This window comes from Myxocyprinus asiaticus, chromosome 8, assembly GCF_019703515.2.
Source record: "Myxocyprinus asiaticus isolate MX2 ecotype Aquarium Trade chromosome 8, UBuf_Myxa_2, whole genome shotgun sequence".
Lineage (NCBI taxonomy): Eukaryota > Metazoa > Chordata > Actinopteri > Cypriniformes > Catostomidae > Myxocyprinus > Myxocyprinus asiaticus.
The window spans coordinates 7,907,501-7,928,643 of record NC_059351.1 but is presented as its reverse complement, the minus strand read 5'-3'; the positions used below and the strand labels follow the sequence as shown (position 1 = coordinate 7,928,643).

The following is a 21,143-nucleotide window of genomic DNA, read 5'->3' as shown; positions in this document are numbered from 1 at the left end:
TAACTTTTATGTTGCTGATATTAGGCTATATTAATTTTACATATCTCATTGAAAAGGCATTCATATATAAGCTGTAAAAAGGAAATATTGGAATAGATATTTTCGATTCCCAAAGGGCATCTGCTTGAAATGGTGTTCTTTTACAGAAATCACATTTTGTGGTAAAAGACAACATTCAAATAAATATGATCTGTTATGCGCACTTGACTCTGACTGACATGGAATGGCCTGGTAAAACAGATGACATGTTCAGTAGTCGAATGGACCATTGCAAAGACTGTCTGGATAGGTCTTATCAGAACAGGTGCAGCACTGGACAGCATTGGCATAAAATGTCCTGCCTGCCCCATTTACTTGTAATCCTGACCAATGAAACATAATGACATCCCATTTGTGGTACTTAAAACATTATGAAAAACGCCATACAAAACAAAAGATAAGCTTACACGCTGCACTTTATTGATTTAAAAAAAGCCTTTGATCTGATGATGTCAGATAGTGTTTTACACTGCAAAATATTTTTCTTAATCACTAACCTTTTTTTGCTTAGTTTATTCAGGAGACGAAAGTGATAGAAAGCAAAAAGACAGTCTCACCAACATTTTCTGATGAAGACAAAGTAAGTTGTTGATATACACTCAAAATTCATAGATTTTCAAATAATGTCAATAATGTTTTTTTTTCTTTCATTGCAAAGTAGGGCTGAAACGATTAGTCGATAACGTCGACAATAAAAAATTGTTGACAAACATTTTCATTGTCGAATAGTCGTTTGATCTTAACGTAACATAAGATATGAAACTCTAATGATTGCACACAAGAGCAGCACTGTAGCTCGTGCCTGACTGAGGAGAGGAAGAAAACACATCTCACAGTCCAGACGCACTCTAAACTTTCCAAACAGCTTCAGATGATGTAGATCGCAAAGTATGAGGGAATTATAATGCAAAAATACAAAATTAGTAAATACAGAAGCACACTTGTTGTGGAATAAGCAGAGCCGGAGCTGACGCTCAGCTTAAGCAAAACTTGCGTGTCGAGTGTCTTTAAAGGAAACACCCCGTCGTTACATCTTTAATGCAGTTCTATTTAATGCGTTATAGCTTTATAAAAGTTAAAATAATAAGGAAACTGGCATTTCTCTGTGCGGTCAGCGCCTCTTCTATGAGTTGCGCGAAGTTTCCCGATCTAAGGGGGAGAGATTGAAACTGCACCCGACTGATGCGCACACTGTTGCGGGGACGCTCATCCCTCGAGTGCGCGTGCTTAATGCAGCTAGATTATAACACGATGGAAACTTATTGAATCATAATATATGTCACTGTGCATTTCTTATCGTGAAGAAAATTGGCAAAACACAGCTTTATTAATAAGAGAGTGTTTGTTTTTTTGTGAGTTAAAGATGGATTGAAGTGAACAAAAAGGTGAGAGAGGGTAGTCTTCGCCCCATTATACACTGCAAAAAATAAATGTTTTATTTGTTTTTGTTTTGGCTTGTTTTCCAATGTAAATATCTAAAACTCCTTTAAAACAACGTACATTTACTTTAGCAGCTATACTGCAGAAGAATGTTTTTTTTTTTTTTATCTGAGAATGTTGAACATAATATTAAAAATACAAATATTTTAAAATATCTAAAAATCCTTTAAAAAAAGATGCATTCACCTGAGAAGCAGCATATAAGATTTTAGAGAATAGATCTTAAATAGGTGTATTTTGTCTTTACTGCACTCGCAGAAGTATAAACAAGTGAAACAATACACTTAAATACAAAATACACTTATATTTAAGATACATTCTCTTAAAGCAAGTCTAAATATCTTATATGTTCTCAAGTAAATATATCTTGTTTTAAGGATTTTTAGACAATTTTAAATGGAAAAAAGTCAAATACACTTGATAACAATAGGATTTTTTTGTAGTGAAATTTTTACTGAATAAAACATAATAAAAAAGTATTTTTTCCCTTTAATTCAGTAAATGTCATTTAGAGGTATTTTTAGTAGATGATTTTGTCCTCTTTATTGTTAGCAAGCACGTTTAATACAACCTTTAAAGTCGGGGCACAAGCTCAATAGTCGGTTTAGAGCTAATGATTAATCATTGCAATAATTGCCTGAATAGTCGAATAATCATTCTAATAATCATTAGATTAGTCGATTATCAAAATAATCGTTAGTTGCAGCCCTATTGCAAAGCAGAGCAATTTTATAGTCTGAATGTGATGCGAGTGAAAGGTGAAATAACTATTTTGTGGTGTTCTTGTACAAACAACTTGTTTATGGAACTTGAAATGATTTTTGTTACTTACTATCGTAAGCCTGAATTTGTTTGGCTTAAAGTTGATTTATTTCTCAGGATCAGGATGAGACAGAGCAGGTAGGAGCACCCCATGAGAAAGAGAAGGAGAAAGATGCACAGAGCAGTGAAGCATCTGAAATGGAGGAAGAGGAGGGAGATGGACTGCCTCTTTCTATAAGTAAGTAAATTTCCATTATAGGCAAAATTAGTACTTTTTCTGGAACATAGTGGATAAGAATCTTTTTATCCACTGCGTAGTCTCTCTGTAGTTAAAACTATATACTTAATACACTTTATGCTAGGGATGTCCCGATAATGGTATCTGGTCCAATACTGGTATCTGGAATGGTATCTAGTGCTCACGTACTGGTACTCGTACTCGTAAAAATTCTCAGATACCAAAAAACAATACCATCTGATGTACGAATGTCATTACGTAAACATTCAGCCCACAAATTAAAATCAAGTTATGTCCTAGTGAGTTTATTTAACCCCAAAAACTGCAATTTAATAAGATAAATATATAGTTTGCGTGTAATTCAAATGTGAGTGCTTGTGAATGTGTGGAGACAGTGTTGTGCTGACACCGACTGCTCATACCTTTTCAAGCTCCTCCTTGGTTCATACAGGGAAAACGTCGTCATGAGCATTGTGTACTCTGTTTGTAGCAGATGACAGTAAACAGAGTGCAAATTCATGTTGTAGTGCGAGGCACATACAGAGTATATACTTATTTAATTAAATAGCAGCCTTTTGCGGTTTAATAATCACTTTGAGCCACGTAGCGAGAGGGAAGCTGCTATCATAATTTCAGTGATCCTTGGTCAGATCAACACAGAAACACTTCAAAATAAATGCTCCATCAAAATAAAAGCTAAATTTATAGGAGAAAAGTATGACAGAAAAATATCTCTACTGTAAATGTATGTAATATTCACTGTAATACTACTACTACTACTAATAATAATAAATCAGTAGTAATTGTATTATACTAAAGCAGTATCTAATATCTGTGATGCTCAGTTAAGCAGCACTTTATTGGACAAAATATAACTCCAATGTTGTATTTAGGATTGTGCAGTGAGGTTCTGTATATAAGCAATTCATTTGATAAAAATAATAAAATATCATGTTGAAAATTAAATTAAATTTTCATTTGATTAAAGTTTTAATGAATTAATTTGTTTAAACGCAATTTTGATAATAAAATGTATCAAATAAAAGCTGTTGAAATGGAGTTCAGAAAAAAAAAAAATCTGACTCCGTATCGGCGAGTACCAAAAAAATGAAGTATGGGTACTCGTACTCATTCTAATAAAAATGGTATCGGGACATCCCTGCTTTATGCATTTCATATTTTCATTTTGTATGCACAATACAGAATAAAGCAGTAATTTCTGGGAATACAATTTTATTTCTGCAAGCTTAAAAAAAGAGAAATCACGTATAGGTTTTGGGGTTTATATGTGGGTTCAAAATTCACTAAATTCATTTGACAACAGAAAATGTGTATTAACCATTGAGCATGGTTCAATGATCGGCTGATGCTGTTAATCCCAAAATTGCTGATTTAATATAATAGTTTATTGACCTGCCAATAAATTGGTCTATCAGTTTTAAGTTACTTATATATACACCAGTCAGCCACAACATTAAAACCACCTGCCTAATATTGTGCCACCAAAACAGCACCAACCCGCATCTCAGAATAGCATTCTGAGATTATATTCTTTTCACCACAAATGGACAGAGCGGTTATCTTGAGTTACCGTAGATTTTGTCAGTTCACACCAGTCTGGCCATTCTCTGTTGACCTCTCTCATCAACAAGGAATTCCGTCCACAGAACTGCCGCTCACTGGATGTGTTTTTTTTTTTTTTTTTTTTGCCACAATTCTGAGTAAATTCTAGAGACTGTTGTGTGTGAAAATCCTAGGAGATCAGCCATTTCAGAAATACTCAAACCAGCCCGTCTGGCACCAACAAACATTTATGCGATTATCTAATCAGCCAATCGTATGGCTGCAGTGCATAAAATCATGCATATATGGGTCAGGAGCTTCAGTTAATGTTCACATCAACCATCAGAATGGAAAATTTGCAAAAGATTGCAAACCCTGGCAGAAATTGTGAAATTTTGCCATTGATTTTGAAAATATGACTGATCATGCAAAAAAAAAAAAAAAACTGTCTTTTATTTAAGGATAGTGATCATATGAAGCCATTTATTATCACATAGTTTTTTGGCTCCTTTTTAAATCATAATGAAATCACCCAAATGGCCCTGATCATACATACCCTTGAATGTTTGGCCTTGTTACAGACACACAAGGTGACACGCACAGGTTTAAATGGCAATTAAAGGTTAATTTCCCACACCTGTGGCTTTTTAAATTGCAATTAGTGTCTGTGTATAAATAGTCAATGAGTTTGTTAGCTCTCACGTGGATGCACTGAGCAGGCTAGATACTGAGCCACGGGGAGCAGAAAAGACCTGCGTAACAAGGTAATGGAACTTTATAAAGATGGAAAAGGATATAAAAAGATATCCAAAGCTTTGAAAATGCCAGTCAGTACTGATCAATCACTTATTAAGAAGTGGAAAATTCGGGGATCTCTTGATACCAAGCCAAGGTCAGGTAGACCAAGAAAGATTTCAGCCACAACTGCCAGAAGAATTGTTTGGGATACAAAGAATAACCCACAGGTAACCTCAGGAGAAATACAGGCTGCTCTGGAAAAAGATGGTGTGGTTGTTTCAAGGAGCACAATACGACGATACTTGAACAAAAATGAGCTGCATGGTCGAGTTGCCAGAAAGAAGCCTTTACTGCGCCAGTGCCACAAAAAAGCTCGGTTACAATATGCCCGACAACACCTTGACACACCTCACAGCTTCTGGCACACTGTAATTTGGAGTGACGAGACCAAAATAGAGCTTTATGGCCACAACATACAAGCGCTATGTTTGGAGAGGGGTCAACAGGGCCTATAGTGAAAAGAATACCATCCCCATTGTGAAGCATGGTGGTGGATCACTGATGTTTTGGGGGTGTGTGAGCTCAAAAGGCACAGGGAATCTTGTGAAAATTGATGGCAAGATGAATGCAGCATGATATCAGAAAATACTGGCAGACAATTTTCATTCTTCTGCACAAAAGCTGCGCATGGGATGCTCTTGGACTTTCCAGCATGACAATGACCCTAAGCACAAGGCCAAGTTGACCCTCCAGTGGTTTCAGCAGAAAAAGGTGAAGGTTCTGGAGTGGCCATCACAGTCTCCTGACCTTAATATCATCGAGCCACTCTGGGGAGATCTCAAACGTGCGGTTCATGCAAGACGACCAAAGACTTTGCATGACCTGGAGGCATTTTGCCAAGACAAGTGGGCAGCTATACCACCTGCAAAAATGTGGGGCCTCATAGACAACTATTACAAAAGACTGCACGCTGTCATTGATGCTAAAGGGGGCAATACACAATATTAAGAACTAAGGGTATGCAGACTTCTGAACAGGGGTCATTTCATTTTTTTCGTTTTTGTTTTATGATTGTGCCATTCTGTTATAACCTACAGTTGAATTTGAATCCCATAAGAAATAAAAGAAATGTGTTTTGCCTGCTCACTCATGTTTTCTTTAAAAATGGTACATATATTACCAATTCTCCAAGGGTATGCAAACTTTTGAGCACAAATATATATATACACTGGCGGCCAAATGTTTGGAATAATGTACAGATTTTGCTGTTTCGGAAGGAAATTGGATACTTTAATTCACCAATGTGGCTTTCAGCTGATCACAAAGTATAGTCAGGACTTTAAAGATGTAAAAAACAGCACCATCACTATTTCAAAAAAAGGCATTTTTTATCAAATCTAGACAGGCCCCATTTCCAGCAGCCATCACTCCAACACCTTATCCTTGAGTAATCATGCTAAATTGCTAATTTGGTACTAGAAAATCACTTGCCATATCAAACACAGTTGAAAGCTATTTGGTTCATTAAATGAAGCTTAACATTGTCTTTGTGTTTGTTTTTGAGTTGCCACTGTATGCAATAGACTGGCATGTCTTAAGGTCAATACTAGGTCAAAAATGCAAAAAAGAAACGGCTTTCTCTAGAAATTTGTCAGTCAATCATTGTTTTGAGGAATGAAGGCTATATGATGCTTGAAATTGCTAAAAAACTGAAGATTTCATACAAAGGTGTACACTACAGTCTTCAAAGACAAATGACAACTGGCTCTAACAAGGACAGAAAGAGATGTGGAAGGCCCAGATACAACTAAACGAGGATAAGTACATCAGAGTCTCTAGTTTGAGAAATAGATGCCTCACATGTCTTCAGCTGACAGCTTCATTGAATTCTACCCGCTCAACACCAGTTTCATGTACAACAGTAAAGAGAAGACTCAGAGGTGCAGGCCTTATGGGAAGAATTGCAAAGAAAAGGCCACTTTTGAAACAGAAAAACAAAAAGAAAAGGTTAGAGTGGGCAAAGAAACAGACATTGGACAACAGATAATTGGAAAAGAGTGTTATGGAGCTTAACCCCACTGAGCTTTTGTGGGATCAGCTAGACTGTAAGGTGCGTGAGAAGTGCCCAACAAGACAGCCACATCTATGGCAAGTGCTACAGGAAGAATGGGGTGAAATGTCTCCTGAGTATCAGGACAAACTGACAGCTAGAATGCCAAGGGTCTGCAAAGCTGTCATTGCTGCACATGGAGGATTTTTTGACGGAGGAAGTTCTGAAATTTTTTTTCAAATTGTAATAGTAATTTTTCACATTATTAATGTCCTGACTATACATTGTGATCAGTTGAATGCCACTTTGGTGAATAAAAGTACCAATTTATTTCCATAAGAGCAAAATCTGTACATTATTCCAAACTTTTGGCTGCCAGTGTATATACAGGTGCATCTCAATAAATTAGAATGTCGTGGAAAAGTTCATTTATTTCAGTAATTCAACTCAAATTGTGAAACTCGTGTATTAAATAAATTCAGTGCACACAGACTGAAGTAGTTTAAGTCTTTGGTTCTTTTAATTGTGATGATTTTGGCTCACATTGAACAAAAACCCACCAATTCACTATCTCAAAAAATTAGAATATGGTGACATGCCAATCAGCTAATCAACTCAAAACACCTGCAAAGGTTTCCTGAGCCTTCAAAATGGTCTCTCAGTTTGGTTCACTAGGCTACACAATCATGGGGAAGACTGCTGATCTGACAGTTGTCCAGAAGACAATCATTGACACCCTTCACAAGGAGGGTAAGCCACAAACATTCATTGCCAAAGAAGCTGGCTGTTCACAGAGTGCTGTATCCAAGCATGTTAACAGAAAGTTGAGTGGAAGGAAAAAGTGTGGAAGAAAAAGATGCACAACCAACCGAGAGAACCGCAGCCATATGATTGTCAAGCAAAATCGATTCAAGAATTTGGGTGAACTTCACAAGGAATGGACTGAGGCTGGGGTCAAGGCATCAAGACACAGACATGTCAAGGAATTTGGCTACAGTTGTCATATTCCTCTTGTTAAGCCACTCCTGAACCACAGACAACGTCAGAGGCGTCTTACCTGGGCTAAGGAGAAGAAGAACTGGACTGTTGCCCAGTGGTCCAAAGTCCTCTTTTCAGATGAGAGCAAGTTTTGTATTTCATTTGGAAACCAAGGTCCTAGAGTCTGGAGGAAGGGTGGAGAAGCTCATAGCCCAAGTTGCTTGAAGTCCAGTGTTAAGTTTCCACAGTCTGTGATGATTTGGGGTGCAATGTCATCTGCTGGTGTTGGTCCATTGTGTTTTTTGAAAACCAAAGTCACTGCACCCGTTTACCAAGAAATTTTGGAGCACTTCATGCTTCCTTCTGCTGACCAGCTTTTTAAAGATGCTGATTTCATTTTCCAGCAGGATTTGGCACCTGCCCACACTGCCAAAAGCACCAAAAGTTGGTTAAATGACCATGGTGTTGGTGTGCTTGACTGGCCAGCAAACTCACCAGACCTGAACCCCATAGAGAATCTATGGGGTATTGTCAAGAGGAAAATGAGAAACAAGAGACCAAAAAATGCAGATGAGCTGAAGGCCACTGTCAAAGAAACCTGGGCTTCCATACCACCTCAGCAGTGCCACAAACTGATCACCTCCATGCCACGCCGAATTGAGGCAGTAATTAAAGCAAAAGGAGCCCCTACCAAGTATTGAGTACATATACAGTAAATGAACATACTTTCCAGAAGGCCAACAATTCACTAAAAATGTTTTTTTTATTGGTCTTATGATGTATTCTAATTTTTTGAGATAGTGAATTGGTGGGTTTTTGTTCAATGTGAGCCAAAATCATCACAATTAAAAGAACCAAAGACTTAAACTACTTCAGTCTGTGTGCACTGAATTTATTTAATACACGAGTTACACAATTTGAGTTGAATTACTGAAATAAATGAACTTTTCCACGACATTCTAATTTATTGAGATGCACCTGTATGTGCGTATGTGTGTGTTTTAGGCAGTTGTATAAAAATTTTGTAAAGTGAGGATGTTTTCAAAAATAATGCCATGAATAATATTTTATTGTCTGTTGACTACATACAAAAATACAGTAAACATATAAAAACTAAATCAATATTTGGTGTGAGCACCAATTCTCCTAGGTGCACAGGTTGTTTGCAGATAGGCTGTTCCAAGTATCTTGGAGAACTTACTGTAGTTCTTTGTATTTAGGCTGTTTCAGGGTGCTTTCACACTAGCACTTTTGGTGAGCACCTGGGGTCGAATGACGTCAAAGTTCGGTTCGTTTGGATAATGTGAACGCTGTTTTCCAAACTCTGGTGCGCACCCGCAAACCGCACTCGGGTCCGCTTGAAAAGGTGGTCTGGGGTACGGTTCATGTGAACTCCAGTACGGTTCGCTGCTGATATGAACACAATCACACCAAATCGCGGAAGTGAACCGCTTGTGATGACGTTAATGTGCGTCTTTGCAGGCTCTTGATCGCAATTATTATGGTATAATGCATTTCTCATACATGCTTGTGTCCAAATACACAACCTTCAGAGAGCAGTTCACATTCTTCACATCTCTTGCAACGCATCCGCTGGCTCGTGGCAGACAAATGCTAATATTCATCACATCATTGCACATTCAATGCATCCAAATGGTAAATCCAAAGAGACAAAGTTTAATTCTTCACTTATCACAGTGACGTCTTCTCGAGTTGTTACCTATTTACAGTGGTAATTAAACAGCTGCCGCTTGTACTCACATTGATGACGTAATCGGACCGTGGTTTGGACCCAAAAAAGATGATGTGAACAGAGACCAGCGGGGGGAGGGGGAGGAAACGAACTTGGGTCGAAGTGTGAAAGCACCCTCAGTTGCTTTTGTCTCTTCCATGTAATCACAGACTGACTTATTGATGATGAGATATGGGCTCTGTGGTGGCTGTTACAGGACTCCTTGTTTTACTTCTATTCTGTTTGCTAAAGGAATGTTTGGAAATCTAAAATTCATGTTTAATATTGACACACTAAAGCAGAAGATATAACTTAACCATCTTAAGACAAATGTTTTTGTGAAACATCTAATATGAGACTTTTGCACAGTACTGCATACAAAGTCTATGCAACCATTTGAGTGTTTGTTGGAGGTTGGCCGTCTTATCGCCTATATGCAGAAAATGTTCTTCAGTGTGTTTGCCTTGGATAGGAATCTGTTCTGTAATCTATTTGACATTGTGTGGTGTGTGTGCTGTTCTTTTTTTCAGGCCTGTCTAAAGCAGAGACACAAGCTCTGTGTAACTATGGCAGTGGAGAGGATGAAAATGAATTGGAGGAGTTGGAGGAGTTTGAAGCTGGACCTGTAGAGGTGCAGACATCACTTCAAGCCAGCATGGACAACACTAATGAACAGAAACCGGTGGGTTAACAGGCACATGAGAAAACATATAACCAGAAACGCCACAGACAGATTACAAAGAGACAAATCATGACCTGTTGTGTTCTTCCAGTGCTCAGTTTTACAAAACGAAGTCACCCGGGAAACCAAATCGGACCTAGAAAGCACAGAAAACAGCCAAGGTATACCAAACAAGATTTCTGTAATGTTCATTAGTATAAAAACCTGAATAAACAAGTTTGGGGGTGGGGAAAAAACCTTACCACTTTGTCTCTTCTGTTTTCAACCAGTGAAAAGCATGCAGTCTGAATCCAGAGACACTGTTCAGGCTCTTGAGGAGGCAGAAACTGCTTCAGGAGGAGAGAGAGAGAAGGAGGAGGGCTGTACTGCCTCTCCACACCAAAACACTGCTCAGGGGTCGGACACAGCCAGCCCTAACACCGACTCGCCAGTCATGATCAACATAGATGTATGTCTCTCTCCCTCTCTTTCTCTCACACACACACACACACACACAAACACAATAACACGTCATATCAGTTTGGAAAACCAATTTATCTTTCTATTGGTAGTAAGTTACTGAGTGTTGGCCTGTGTGCATTTATCTGATGAAATATAGGAGGCTGAATCTGGAAACACTAGCCAGACTAGATCAGATGAGGAAGACTTTGTGAAGGTGGAGGATCTTCCTCTTCAAATATCTGTTCTGTGTGAGGTAAAGGTTTGTGTGATCTTCTCTTGAATAAGGATGGCCCTGGATGGTTAAATAGTTGATCTTTTTATTTTTTTGTTGTATTACTGTATGTATATTGGCATTTACAGCGGCCATCCTACTCTCTAGATAATGGTATCAGCATCGGCCATTGTAAAACCCATATTGGTTGACAACTATTTGAAATGCCTGATACATTTTGTTTCCATTTTTAAAAGTTTCTTTGCTTTTCATTTGTACAGGAACAACTTTGTAAGAGGATCTCGGAAGAGCAGCAGAATAATAACTTGACAGCTGAAATTCTGAATGGAAATACAGAAGGCCTTACTGAACTGGTGGGAAATTCTCGAGCACTCAAAGAGCCTGGTAAGTCCATTGAACTTCACTCAAACCTTACGCTATGCCACATTTAAACATTATGCCAACCCTGAAGTCACTTAATTTAGAATAAAATGTACTCTCAAAATTTCATATTTGAAAAATGTGAAGTTAGCTTTTGACTCGCCCACTTAAGCAGTTATGTAGTAATGTGTTAGTTTTGTAATGCATTGAATATTCAAATTCAAAGCTGTACATTGTCAATGCAGTATTTGTCTAAGTGATCTTCATATTAGCAGATCCCTTTGATAGAAGGACTTTTCTTGTGCTTACAATGCTGTGTAAATCACTATATTTATTTTTCCTTTCAGAAACCATTGGAGCCCAGAGTGCATGAGAATGGCCTTTTTGATCTGGCTTATAGCACTACAAACCATCATTCATGCAAAATTACTGTATAATGAGCTTAATACCTTAAGATTTCTCAGCAACAGCAGCTAGGCTAAGTCTTGGTCTCTTAGCCTGTCAGCATGTGTTATCTAACAGTTCAAGAGATGATTAAGAGTCCTCTCTACTTGTACAGGGTAGTTTAATTCTGATTGTTTTATGGAGAATGTTAGAGATTATATTTGGAAGGGGCTCAGTCTATTAGCTGTTCTGTAGTCTGTAAGTAAATTTCCATGCTTTTCTTTAGCCAGGCCTCTCACAGGTCCTTAAAAGGCTAGTTTAAGGGATGCAAAAAGTTTTTTGTGTTCCTACGTTTGGCATGGTTATGGCTTTCGTTTTTGCATTTCTTTAAGGGATTCCTTCCCAGACCATCCAACAGTTCTTGCCAGTGCGATTAAATGGGGCAATAGTAGTTTGTTCCTCTAATTCAGAACAAAATTTGAAACACATTTGAAAAATCCCTACAGAAGTGGATTTGACATGACCCAGAATGCACAATGAAATTCGTAATGGTTAAAGCTGAATCACATACTAGCATTGATGTCTCGTTCTATTTCCCCTTTTCCAGAGGATTGATGCTTTACCTTACTGCACTCTTTTAAATGTTTTCTCTTACTTTTATTTTTACCTTTTTTTAAAGGCAATGTTGGCCATTGCTTGGGTTCTCACCCCATTTCACCGTATGTAATTCTCCAATGTTTAGATTGAGATTTAAAAATAAATAAAACATTGATTTTGTTTCCCTTTTCCTGTAGTGATGGCTCTTAAAAAAAAAAAAAAAAGATAAAAAATCTGGCTTTGGCAGAGTGGTTTTAATTCGGCAAATATTTAGTTAATTAATGCCATTTTGTTTTTATCAATATTCCCATGACAAATACACACAGTTCATTGATGCTCGTTGTGCTGTTTCATAGATTTGTATGCTTTAGTATACAAATATTCATATAAATTTTTTTTTTAAGCTAAGTTAAAATATGTTCCACTGTACATATTTATGTGTGCAAATATCAAGTTACATATAAAACGTGTACAAAAACAATAAATTAAAAAATCTAAGATGTTTAAAAATTAAACATTTAGATGTTATGATGATCTTCCCAAATGTGCATACAAACATTCTAGTAATGCAGCAAGTCTCAATGGAGTCAATCACCACAGCATGCAGGGGTTGGGGCAGTCATGGATAAAAGACTCCAATGATCCCTTAGACACTGCCATAAGAGTAGTGTATGTGTTCAACTGCACAGCACCACAAGGGGCAAAGTTAAAAAGCCATACAAGCTATAAAACATGCAAAAATTGCTGGGAAATAATGGACTGTAATTAAGTGATGAACCTACTTTATTAAGGACTGGCTTGGTGGCGAGGACATCATAGACTGTATATATTGATGGACCATAAACTACTAGGCGCAGAGGCAGAATTTCTCTCTCTCAAAACAACAGACAGGACTGGTAAATTGGTTGATATGTAAACATTAGGAGGATGGACATTTTGTGCCATCTAATGGTTATAGAGGGAAATGCAAAAACACTTTCCCGGTGATTAAAGAGTATTATGCTGCTGTCATATTTAATATAGAGTTTTGAGCAGTTTAACACTGCTACACCCTGTATGCAAAATTGCAGTGATCATGTGAAAATGTATATGGGCATTCTGGCTTCAATACAAGTTAAGCCCAATCGACAACATTTGTGGCATTATCTTGATTGCCACAAAAATTAATTTAGATTTGTCCCTCCTACTCTCTCTTAAAAAAATAAATCAAGAATACAGTGAGTGCTGCACTTATAATGGAAGTGAATGTGCCCAATCCGTAAACGTTAAAATACTCACTGTTTCAAAAGTACCCTAAAATGGCATTAAAAACTATTAAAATAACTTTACAGCTTAAATAATACATACGTTTTTACAGAAAAATCAATGCAAGTGCTTTTATAAAATTATAATAATCTTCACATTTCTGCTTTTAAAACCTCCAAAAACTGGCCCCCATTCACTTCCATTGTAAGCGCCTCACTGTAGCCTCCAAGAAAAGGAGGGACAAGGCGAAATTATTTTTGTGGAAATCAACATTACGCTACAAATGCTGTCGATTGAGCTAAACCTGCATTGAACCCAGAATATTCCATAAAAAGTCGGCTCTGCGCATTAACAGATCTGTGGAGTGACAAACATGGAATATCATGTTTCTAATCTTCTTTCTTTGAAAATATAAATTATGTGATAAAGCAAGTCACTTTTTGACCAATGAAGTTCCATGTTATTTCCAGTCACTCATGAATACAGGATAAGGATTAAAAAAAAATAATCTGAAAGAGATTGCATTTACAAAGCACAATTTCTACCTGATGACGTCAATTTATATTCACTATTGCCATTTAAAAGTTAGTCAATACTTGACTCTGAGGTGCAAAAAGAGGACAATACAATATACATTTATCTATAAAAAGGCAGCTACAAGAGTATATCAAACTATGTTTATTTCTGTTCAACTGTACCTTTATTGACAATATGGTAGCATGAAAAAACTAAATCTCATTGTACCTGTTCAGTGACAAAAAAATAGCTTGGCTCATTGTAATTTATTATATAAAAACATTTAAAAGACCACAGATATGCTTTTATTTTAATAATACAAATCAACTACTCAGTTAACAGACTGCACAGTTATAAACAGGATTTACAGTATTATCAGGTGACAATGTCAATTATATTTTAAAAATGTCGCTTGCAGCACGATATCCCACTGTTTATTACGTTTGTGCTCACACTGGAATAACTGATTAATATTTTTGTCAGAAACAGCTTTTAGGCATAACCACATATGTTTTCCACACATTTATCATTTTTTCAAACAGGTCTCTGACAACGCTATCATTCTAGATGCTTTCCGGTGGCAATACTCATGTAAATTATTCAAGTGTTTTTGAGTTTTGAATTTATAGTCCCATATTACACAAATGATTGCAACATTCTACTTCAAAAACTAAACATGTGAAAAGTGAATGGGTTTATTATAAGAATGACAGAGATTTCACAACAAAGTAAAACTAAATAGCTTCTCCTGGTTTCACTTGCAGTATCTGTCAGCTTTCATCTTGGCTCTCCTAAGAAAGAAAGAAACAACAATACTTAATTTCTGACTGTACATTTTTGCATATTCGCAATTATCAAAGCAGATGGTCTATGAGAGCACAATACATTTAAATCACATAAATCCTTATACAAATACAGATAAAAGTACTTCTAAATCTTGAGCACATGCCACTTTTTCTTCCACCCAGAATGTGCTAAATTAAAAGGCCACATAGATTTATTATTCAGTGTGAAATAACACCTCAGCAGATCTTACCTGTCTAGCAATGCCTCATGGAACTTTCCATCTGTTCGGGCTTTTTTCAGCACACAACCGCCTTCCTCATTTACTCTTAGCTTGCGATCCTGGAAACTCTGGAACTTCTTCCTGTAGCCAGTCATTCAAAATAAACATATTCATTAATTCAGCTTGGATGGACATGGATCTAGCTCGCAGAATCTGAACCAGTACATTTTTCTATCATGCACTGTGGGGAAATAAAATGCTAGTAGTCTTGAGCAGAATATGAGAAGTAATACACTGCATACCTTCTGTATCTTACTAAAGGTACTAAAATGCAACCACTCACACGTAGTTAATCTCACAGCTCTTGACATCACCCCTGTCTTCATCTGCAATATCATCCTTTTTCTTCACCTCTTTTTCTGCACATGAACGGATCTGTGGAAGAAAGAAAAGCATGAAGAATCATGTTTATAATTGCCATTCTTGTGCTATAGCAATTGTCCCATGCTCAGATAAAATACATTGTGTGAACTATGAACAATGAAAACATAATGGAGCGCTAAGTGGGTTCACCTTGATCATCTCCTCCTCTCCAGCTATCTTGTTTTTGGCCACTATGTCTCCGTTCTCACTGTACGAGATAAAACAACTGTTTGCAGCAAGCAGAGCCATTTTTCCCTATGAAAAAAATACAGAGAGGCAAGCTATTAGAAATGACCATTGTTAATGTTACTGTAAAAATGTTATACATTTTAATCACGAAATCCCTGATGTCAACACTGTTCAATATGACAATACATATTTGAAGTGTATTGTTTAATGTCAATAAATTATCACTCACCTCCTGAAACACTGGCTCCCACTGCTCTCTGGAGCCGATGGCATCTGATCGGCCAACCATGACACCATCTGAGTTTATCCCCAAATACTTCCCATAGCCTGACTTCAGCGCGATCCTATACACAATAAAAACAGACGAGTACAATTAGTCACATGAACCAAACAACTAAATTACCTATTATAGGAATAGTTCACTCAAAAATGAAATTCTCTCATCATTTACTCGCTCTCATGCCATCCCAGATGTGTATGACTTTCTTTCTTCTGCAGAACACAAACAAAGATTTTTAGAAGAATATTTCAGCTCTGTAGATCCATTCAGTGCAAGTGAATGGTGACCAAAATTTTGAATCTCCAAAAAGCAACTATTTAAGTCCTTTTTTTTTTTTTTTTTTTTTTTACTATCAATCTCCACTTTCACTTTCATCTCCTCCTTTTGATTTTGGAAATTTGCTTTCTTCACGCATATCGCCACCTACTGGGCAGGGAGGAGAACTTATAGTAAAAAAGACTTAACTATTGATCTGTTTCTCATCCACACCTATCATATTGCTTCAGAAGACATGGATTAAACCACTGGAGTTATATGGGTTACTTTTATGCTGCCTTTATGTGCTTTTTGGAGCCTCAAAATTCCAGCCACCATTCAATTGCATTGTATAGACCTACAGAGCTGAGATATTCTTCTAAAAATCATCATTTGTGTTCTGCAGGAGAAAGAAAGTCATACACATCAGGGATGGCATGAGGGTGAGCAAATGATGAGAATTTTCATGTTTTGGGTGAACTATTCCTTTAAATCGTTCTGTTTGTAACATAGAAAAACTTCATATACATTCAGACTTGAACCATATACCAAAGATAAATGCAGCTTATATATGTTGCCATTGATATACTATGGAACTAAAGGCAATAATGCCACGAAGCTTTGCTCTTTACCTGGAGTCTGAGAGTCTGATGGCAGTAAGCTGTTCAGGGGGATCTGGGCCTTCATCCTCTGCAAAAATAAGATACAGATTTAAAAAATCTATACATTTTCATAATAACATGAAACAATACAGTACACTTCAACTATGACTTTTGGGTTTACAGAAATAAAGAAAGGCCTTGCAAAAAAAACTATGCATACATAATGTGTCTACAACATACTTCATAAGCACTGCAGTATCTTCAAGTCTCGCAGTATTTTCAGGGCATATTTTTTTCCAACTTTGCATGATGAAACAAAGGAAAGAGTGAGCCTGAAAACTGATATAGTATTCTATGTGCAGCATACATGAACTCATGAATGATCTAAGATTCAAAATTCTTCAAAGTGCATTAATGTAAAGAATAACCCGTGATACTGTATGTTGAGAAAGTTAGTTAGCCTGTGTATGCCTTTGTACTTTCTACCATGCTTCTCGCTTAAAGTGGCAAAGTAATTGCATGGATGCATCAACAACGACACTGTTAATAGTAACAGCCATTCGTTTCCTGATTTCAACTGCCACTGGACCTAAACCACTGCTCTAAATAGGTAGGAATTTAGGGAGCGTTCACAAATTCCGTGGTGTTTCCAGAATGATATAGAGACTGATCCTTACAGCCAATGGTCAGGTGAAAAGCAGAACATGAGGCTGGAAAAAACAATCATAAACAACTCCTCCTGTGGACTGAAGTATGAAATTGCTCTGTGCTTTGCATGAACGGCTGCTGTAATAGCGATTGATGATCCATAACATTATTCAGGTTTTTAAAATCCCTCCATACTGAGAGGAACACAAAAAAGCAGCACCTACCCTTCTCTACTTCTGAGACTTATTTGTTCTGCACTATTAAAGAGGCCTTTTCAATTTTAAAGGCAATATAAAAGCCAAATGACATGGCTATCTGAAAAATGACATGGCAGTATAATTGCACAGGAAGATTTGCAGGAATATACTTGCAAGATATATTGCAAAACATAAACCTTTATTTAGGCTATTTAAAGGTTCTACTTAAAGGATTAGTACACACAAAAATGAAAATTCTCTCATCATTTGCTCACTCTCATGCCATCCCAGATGTGTATGTCTTTCTTTCTTCAGCAGAACGCAAATTATGATTTTTAGAAGAATATCTCAGCTCTGTTGTTCTGCACAATGCAAGTGAATGGGTGCCAAAATTTTGAAGCTGCTAAATCCACATAAAGGGAGCATAAAAGTAATCCATATGAATCCACTGGTTAAATCCATATCTTCAGACACGATATGATAGGTGTGGGTGAGAAACAGACCAATATTTAAGTCCTTTTTTTATTATAAATCTCCACTTTCACTTTTTCATTCTTCTTCTTTTGTTTTTGGTGATTCACATTCGTAATGCATATGCCACCTACTGGGCAGGGAAGAGAATTTATGGTAAAAACTGACTTAAATATTGACCTGTTTCTCACCCACACCTATCATATCACTTCTGTAAAACACTGGAGTCGTATGGGTTACATTTATGCTGAGTTTATGTGCTTTCTGGAGCTTAAATATTTTGGCACCAATTTACTTTCACTGTATGGACCTACAGAGCTGAGATATCCTTTCAAAATTCTTGTTTGGGTTCTGCTTATGAAAGAAAGTAAGACACATCTGGGACGGCATGAGGGTGAGTAAATTATGAGAGCATTTTCATTTTTGGGTGAACTATCCCTTTAATTTACGAAATGATTAATGCTGTGATTTTCACTCAGCAAGTGCAATGTTTGCAGGTGCGTTATGTTCTGCACCTACACCAAACATCTGTTAGATGTGTAGCTTTGTTTATAATAGCTCTTTAGTTCATTTCTACCAAAATCGAAACAAATCAATCTTTCAAACTCTCACCACTATATTAATGCAGTTGGGGTTATAAGTGTAAACGCAACCTAGATTAAAGATGTTCTTTAAATCTCACTTCAAAAAGATCATATGGGTAGTTGATTCATAACATGGCCATGAGCTGTATTTTAGTCAACATCAAGATTTTAGGTTAAAATTGATATGAAGGAAAGTGAAGCCTATATTTTAGGTGCTGTGCCAAGTCTTTCCACTATTTTTAATCACCTTTTGTCTCCACTAGATCATTTTAAATGGTCCTGCGGTGTGACAAGTGAGTTTTTTTAAACGTACAAACATTCCATACAGTCACTTATTTAATATGATGTCATAAAAACTGCTTGCATAAAAATTATTTTATGTCGTTCTTTTAAATTTTAAATTAATGAGGTGTAGCATGTTACACAACTGGGCATCTTCCCAGAAGTATTGTATTGTCAACTGCTATTTACATCTTTATCTGTACGCCTCTGTAAGTGTAAGTAATGCCACCTACGATAAAACATCTTAAACCTGAATTACTAATCTGGTCTGTTTATCACAAAAAAAAATGTTCAAAATCAAAATCTGATGCATTCAATAAACCTCTACTTAGAGTTTTATGCATCAAATATCAATGATCAAATCAGCCCATGCAGCCACACAATTATGGAGGCGAACAGAATACAGAAAGACATGCTCATGTCTTCATCAGTAACCTTTATGTGGAGCTCCTACAGTGAAGAGTCCAGTGTCCAATGCGTGAATGTAGGAGCTGTAGTGCATCTCGATGGCCACTGTGCCTGTGATTTCACCAAAACTCTTCACTGCCCACCATCCTCCTGAAAAGACACATTCAGAAACGCACACAGGTTCATCTCAAGCATAGAAAACATACACAAGGCATACGTCACAGACAGTATCAAAACAAGATCCTATAACATGAACAGGTAAGCATATTCCCAATCCCAAGACATATAAATAGCAATGCAAAGTGCAAAAACACAACACGCACCAACAATATCAGGCTTCTCCTCTTCATCTCGTTTTCTCTTCTTGTCCGTGTGCTTTTTCTTCTTTCTGCACAATGTAAAAGACACAGACAGTTTATATCAGCGGAAATAACACTGTAAATTTTTTAACATTAATGAGAACCGATACACGTTTACGTTTGATTAGACAGAACGCAAATATAAAGCATTACTTCTTATCGTTTAGTCCTTTCAGGACCAGTTTGGTGGACTTCACATGTGAGTACTCTGCCATGATAAAACACAATTACAGCGGTGATACTGTATACAGCGCCTGTTAATTTCATGCGTTTGTTTGTCACGAATGGAGAATCGTTTCCTGCATCAGTTCTGTGTATGTACGGTGGCCGAGAGGACTGCACTACGCTATGGTGGACAGATCGCGCGCAAGACAGTAGTGCGACACGTAGCTGTCGGAGAAGGTACTGCATATTAAAGAAATATTCACCCAAAAATGAAAATTCTCTCATTTACTCACCTTCATGCCATCCCAGATGTGTATGACATTCTTTCTTCTGCTAAAGAGAAACAAAGATTTTTGAATGAATATTTCAGCTTTGTTGGTCCATAAAATACTAGTGAATGGGTGCCCAATTTTTGAAGGTCCAAAAAGCACATTTAGCCATCATAAAAGTTATCCATCTGACTCCAGTGGATTAAATAATGTCTTCTGAAGCTAAACACTAAGTGAGTATAAGAAACAAATCAATATTTAAAACTTTTATTTCCTAAAAATTCAAGAGGGTCGAGGAACCGCTGCCTCTCGCACGACATAAGCACATTGACAAGTTCACGTGAGAACTGACGTGTAAAATACAAAAAAATACGTAAGCACAGTGTTGTTTACAACAGAGGAGCATAGATAATCATATATAGATGCCTCATTTGGTTGGTTTGGATTTGTCAACCGCGGCGCCATCTTGGAACGGTTAACAAGGAGAGCTGTTTGAATCGGTTTGAATGGATTCATTACTTCCATGCTGAAATTTTATGAGCCTCAACTCGCTGTCATATTAAGCATATTACACTTCACTTAACACATAAGCTACACATTAGTTACACATATGTATTTTCTCAGGCACTTATTGAGTCTATATAGACGTACGGCAGAATTTCTGTTGTACACAAATGTCAACAACCATGTCATACTGTTCATGTGTGTACTTGCTATAGTTTACCATGTTGCTTCTTCGTCAAATAGCAATGTCAAATGTAAATTAAGTCAGTCACTGAAACAATAGAGGCACCTTGAGTAACAAATAACATATATTTAAAATTGATATAGTATAATATTTTTGTGTACATGCATATGGGATACTGATAATTCACCACTATTGCGCAGACATAGTGGTAATTTGTATGAATATGGCACTCATTTGTCTTGTAATAAACAAAGAAATAGATATCCTGTGATAGTTAACTTCAATAGATATGAAATAATCATACAAATATGAATTATAGA

General features: G+C 36.9%; 2 protein-coding genes and 1 pseudogene across 8 annotated transcripts in view; 2 read left to right on the top strand and 1 right to left on the bottom strand.

Annotated features, from left to right (window-relative positions):
* The window catches only part of LOC127444527 (pericentriolar material 1 protein-like), a 50,527-nt gene extending 38,103 nt beyond the window's left edge, over positions 1-12,424 (top strand). For all 7 annotated transcript variants that reach the window (XM_051703932.1, XM_051703931.1, XM_051703935.1 and 4 more), the window contains 8 exons: positions 551-619; positions 2,359-2,479; positions 10,071-10,222; positions 10,314-10,383; positions 10,492-10,670; positions 10,821-10,916; positions 11,156-11,279; positions 11,603-12,424. In XM_051703932.1, coding sequence (XP_051559892.1) covers positions 551-619; positions 2,359-2,479; positions 10,071-10,222; positions 10,314-10,383; positions 10,492-10,670; positions 10,821-10,916; positions 11,156-11,279; positions 11,603-11,628 — 837 coding nt within the window. In that variant the 3' untranslated portion in view covers positions 11,629-12,424. The remainder of the gene's footprint in view (positions 1-550; positions 620-2,358; positions 2,480-10,070; positions 10,223-10,313; positions 10,384-10,491; positions 10,671-10,820; positions 10,917-11,155; positions 11,280-11,602) is intronic.
* A 1,824-nt stretch (positions 12,425-14,248) lies between these two features.
* On the bottom strand, positions 14,249-20,040 carry LOC127444534 (protein FRG1-like). Its single transcript, XM_051703945.1, has 9 exons — positions 19,855-20,040; positions 19,666-19,730; positions 19,370-19,492; positions 16,783-16,840; positions 15,845-15,959; positions 15,577-15,681; positions 15,347-15,438; positions 15,034-15,144; positions 14,249-14,788 (listed from the first exon to the last, which is right to left on the bottom strand). Exons 1-9 carry the CDS (start codon positions 19,914-19,916, stop codon positions 14,752-14,754), a joined length of 768 nt encoding a protein of 255 aa, XP_051559905.1. The 5' UTR covers positions 19,917-20,040; the 3' UTR covers positions 14,249-14,751.
* LOC127445550 (uncharacterized) overlaps positions 19,986-21,143 on the top strand; it is a 5,989-nt pseudogene continuing 4,831 nt past the window's right edge.

Coding starts and splice junctions, on each gene's coding strand:
- LOC127444534 (XM_051703945.1), bottom strand. CDS start 19,916: ATGGCAGAGTACTCACATGTGAAGTCCACCAAACTGGTCCTGAAAGGA. Junction 19,731..19,854: donor AAAGGACTAAACGATAAGAA/GTAATGCTTTAT, acceptor TACATTGTGCAG/AAAGAAGAAAAAGCACACGG. Junction 14,789..15,033: donor CATGAGGCATTGCTAGACAG/GTAAGATCTGCT, acceptor TTTCTTTCTTAG/GAGAGCCAAGATGAAAGCTG.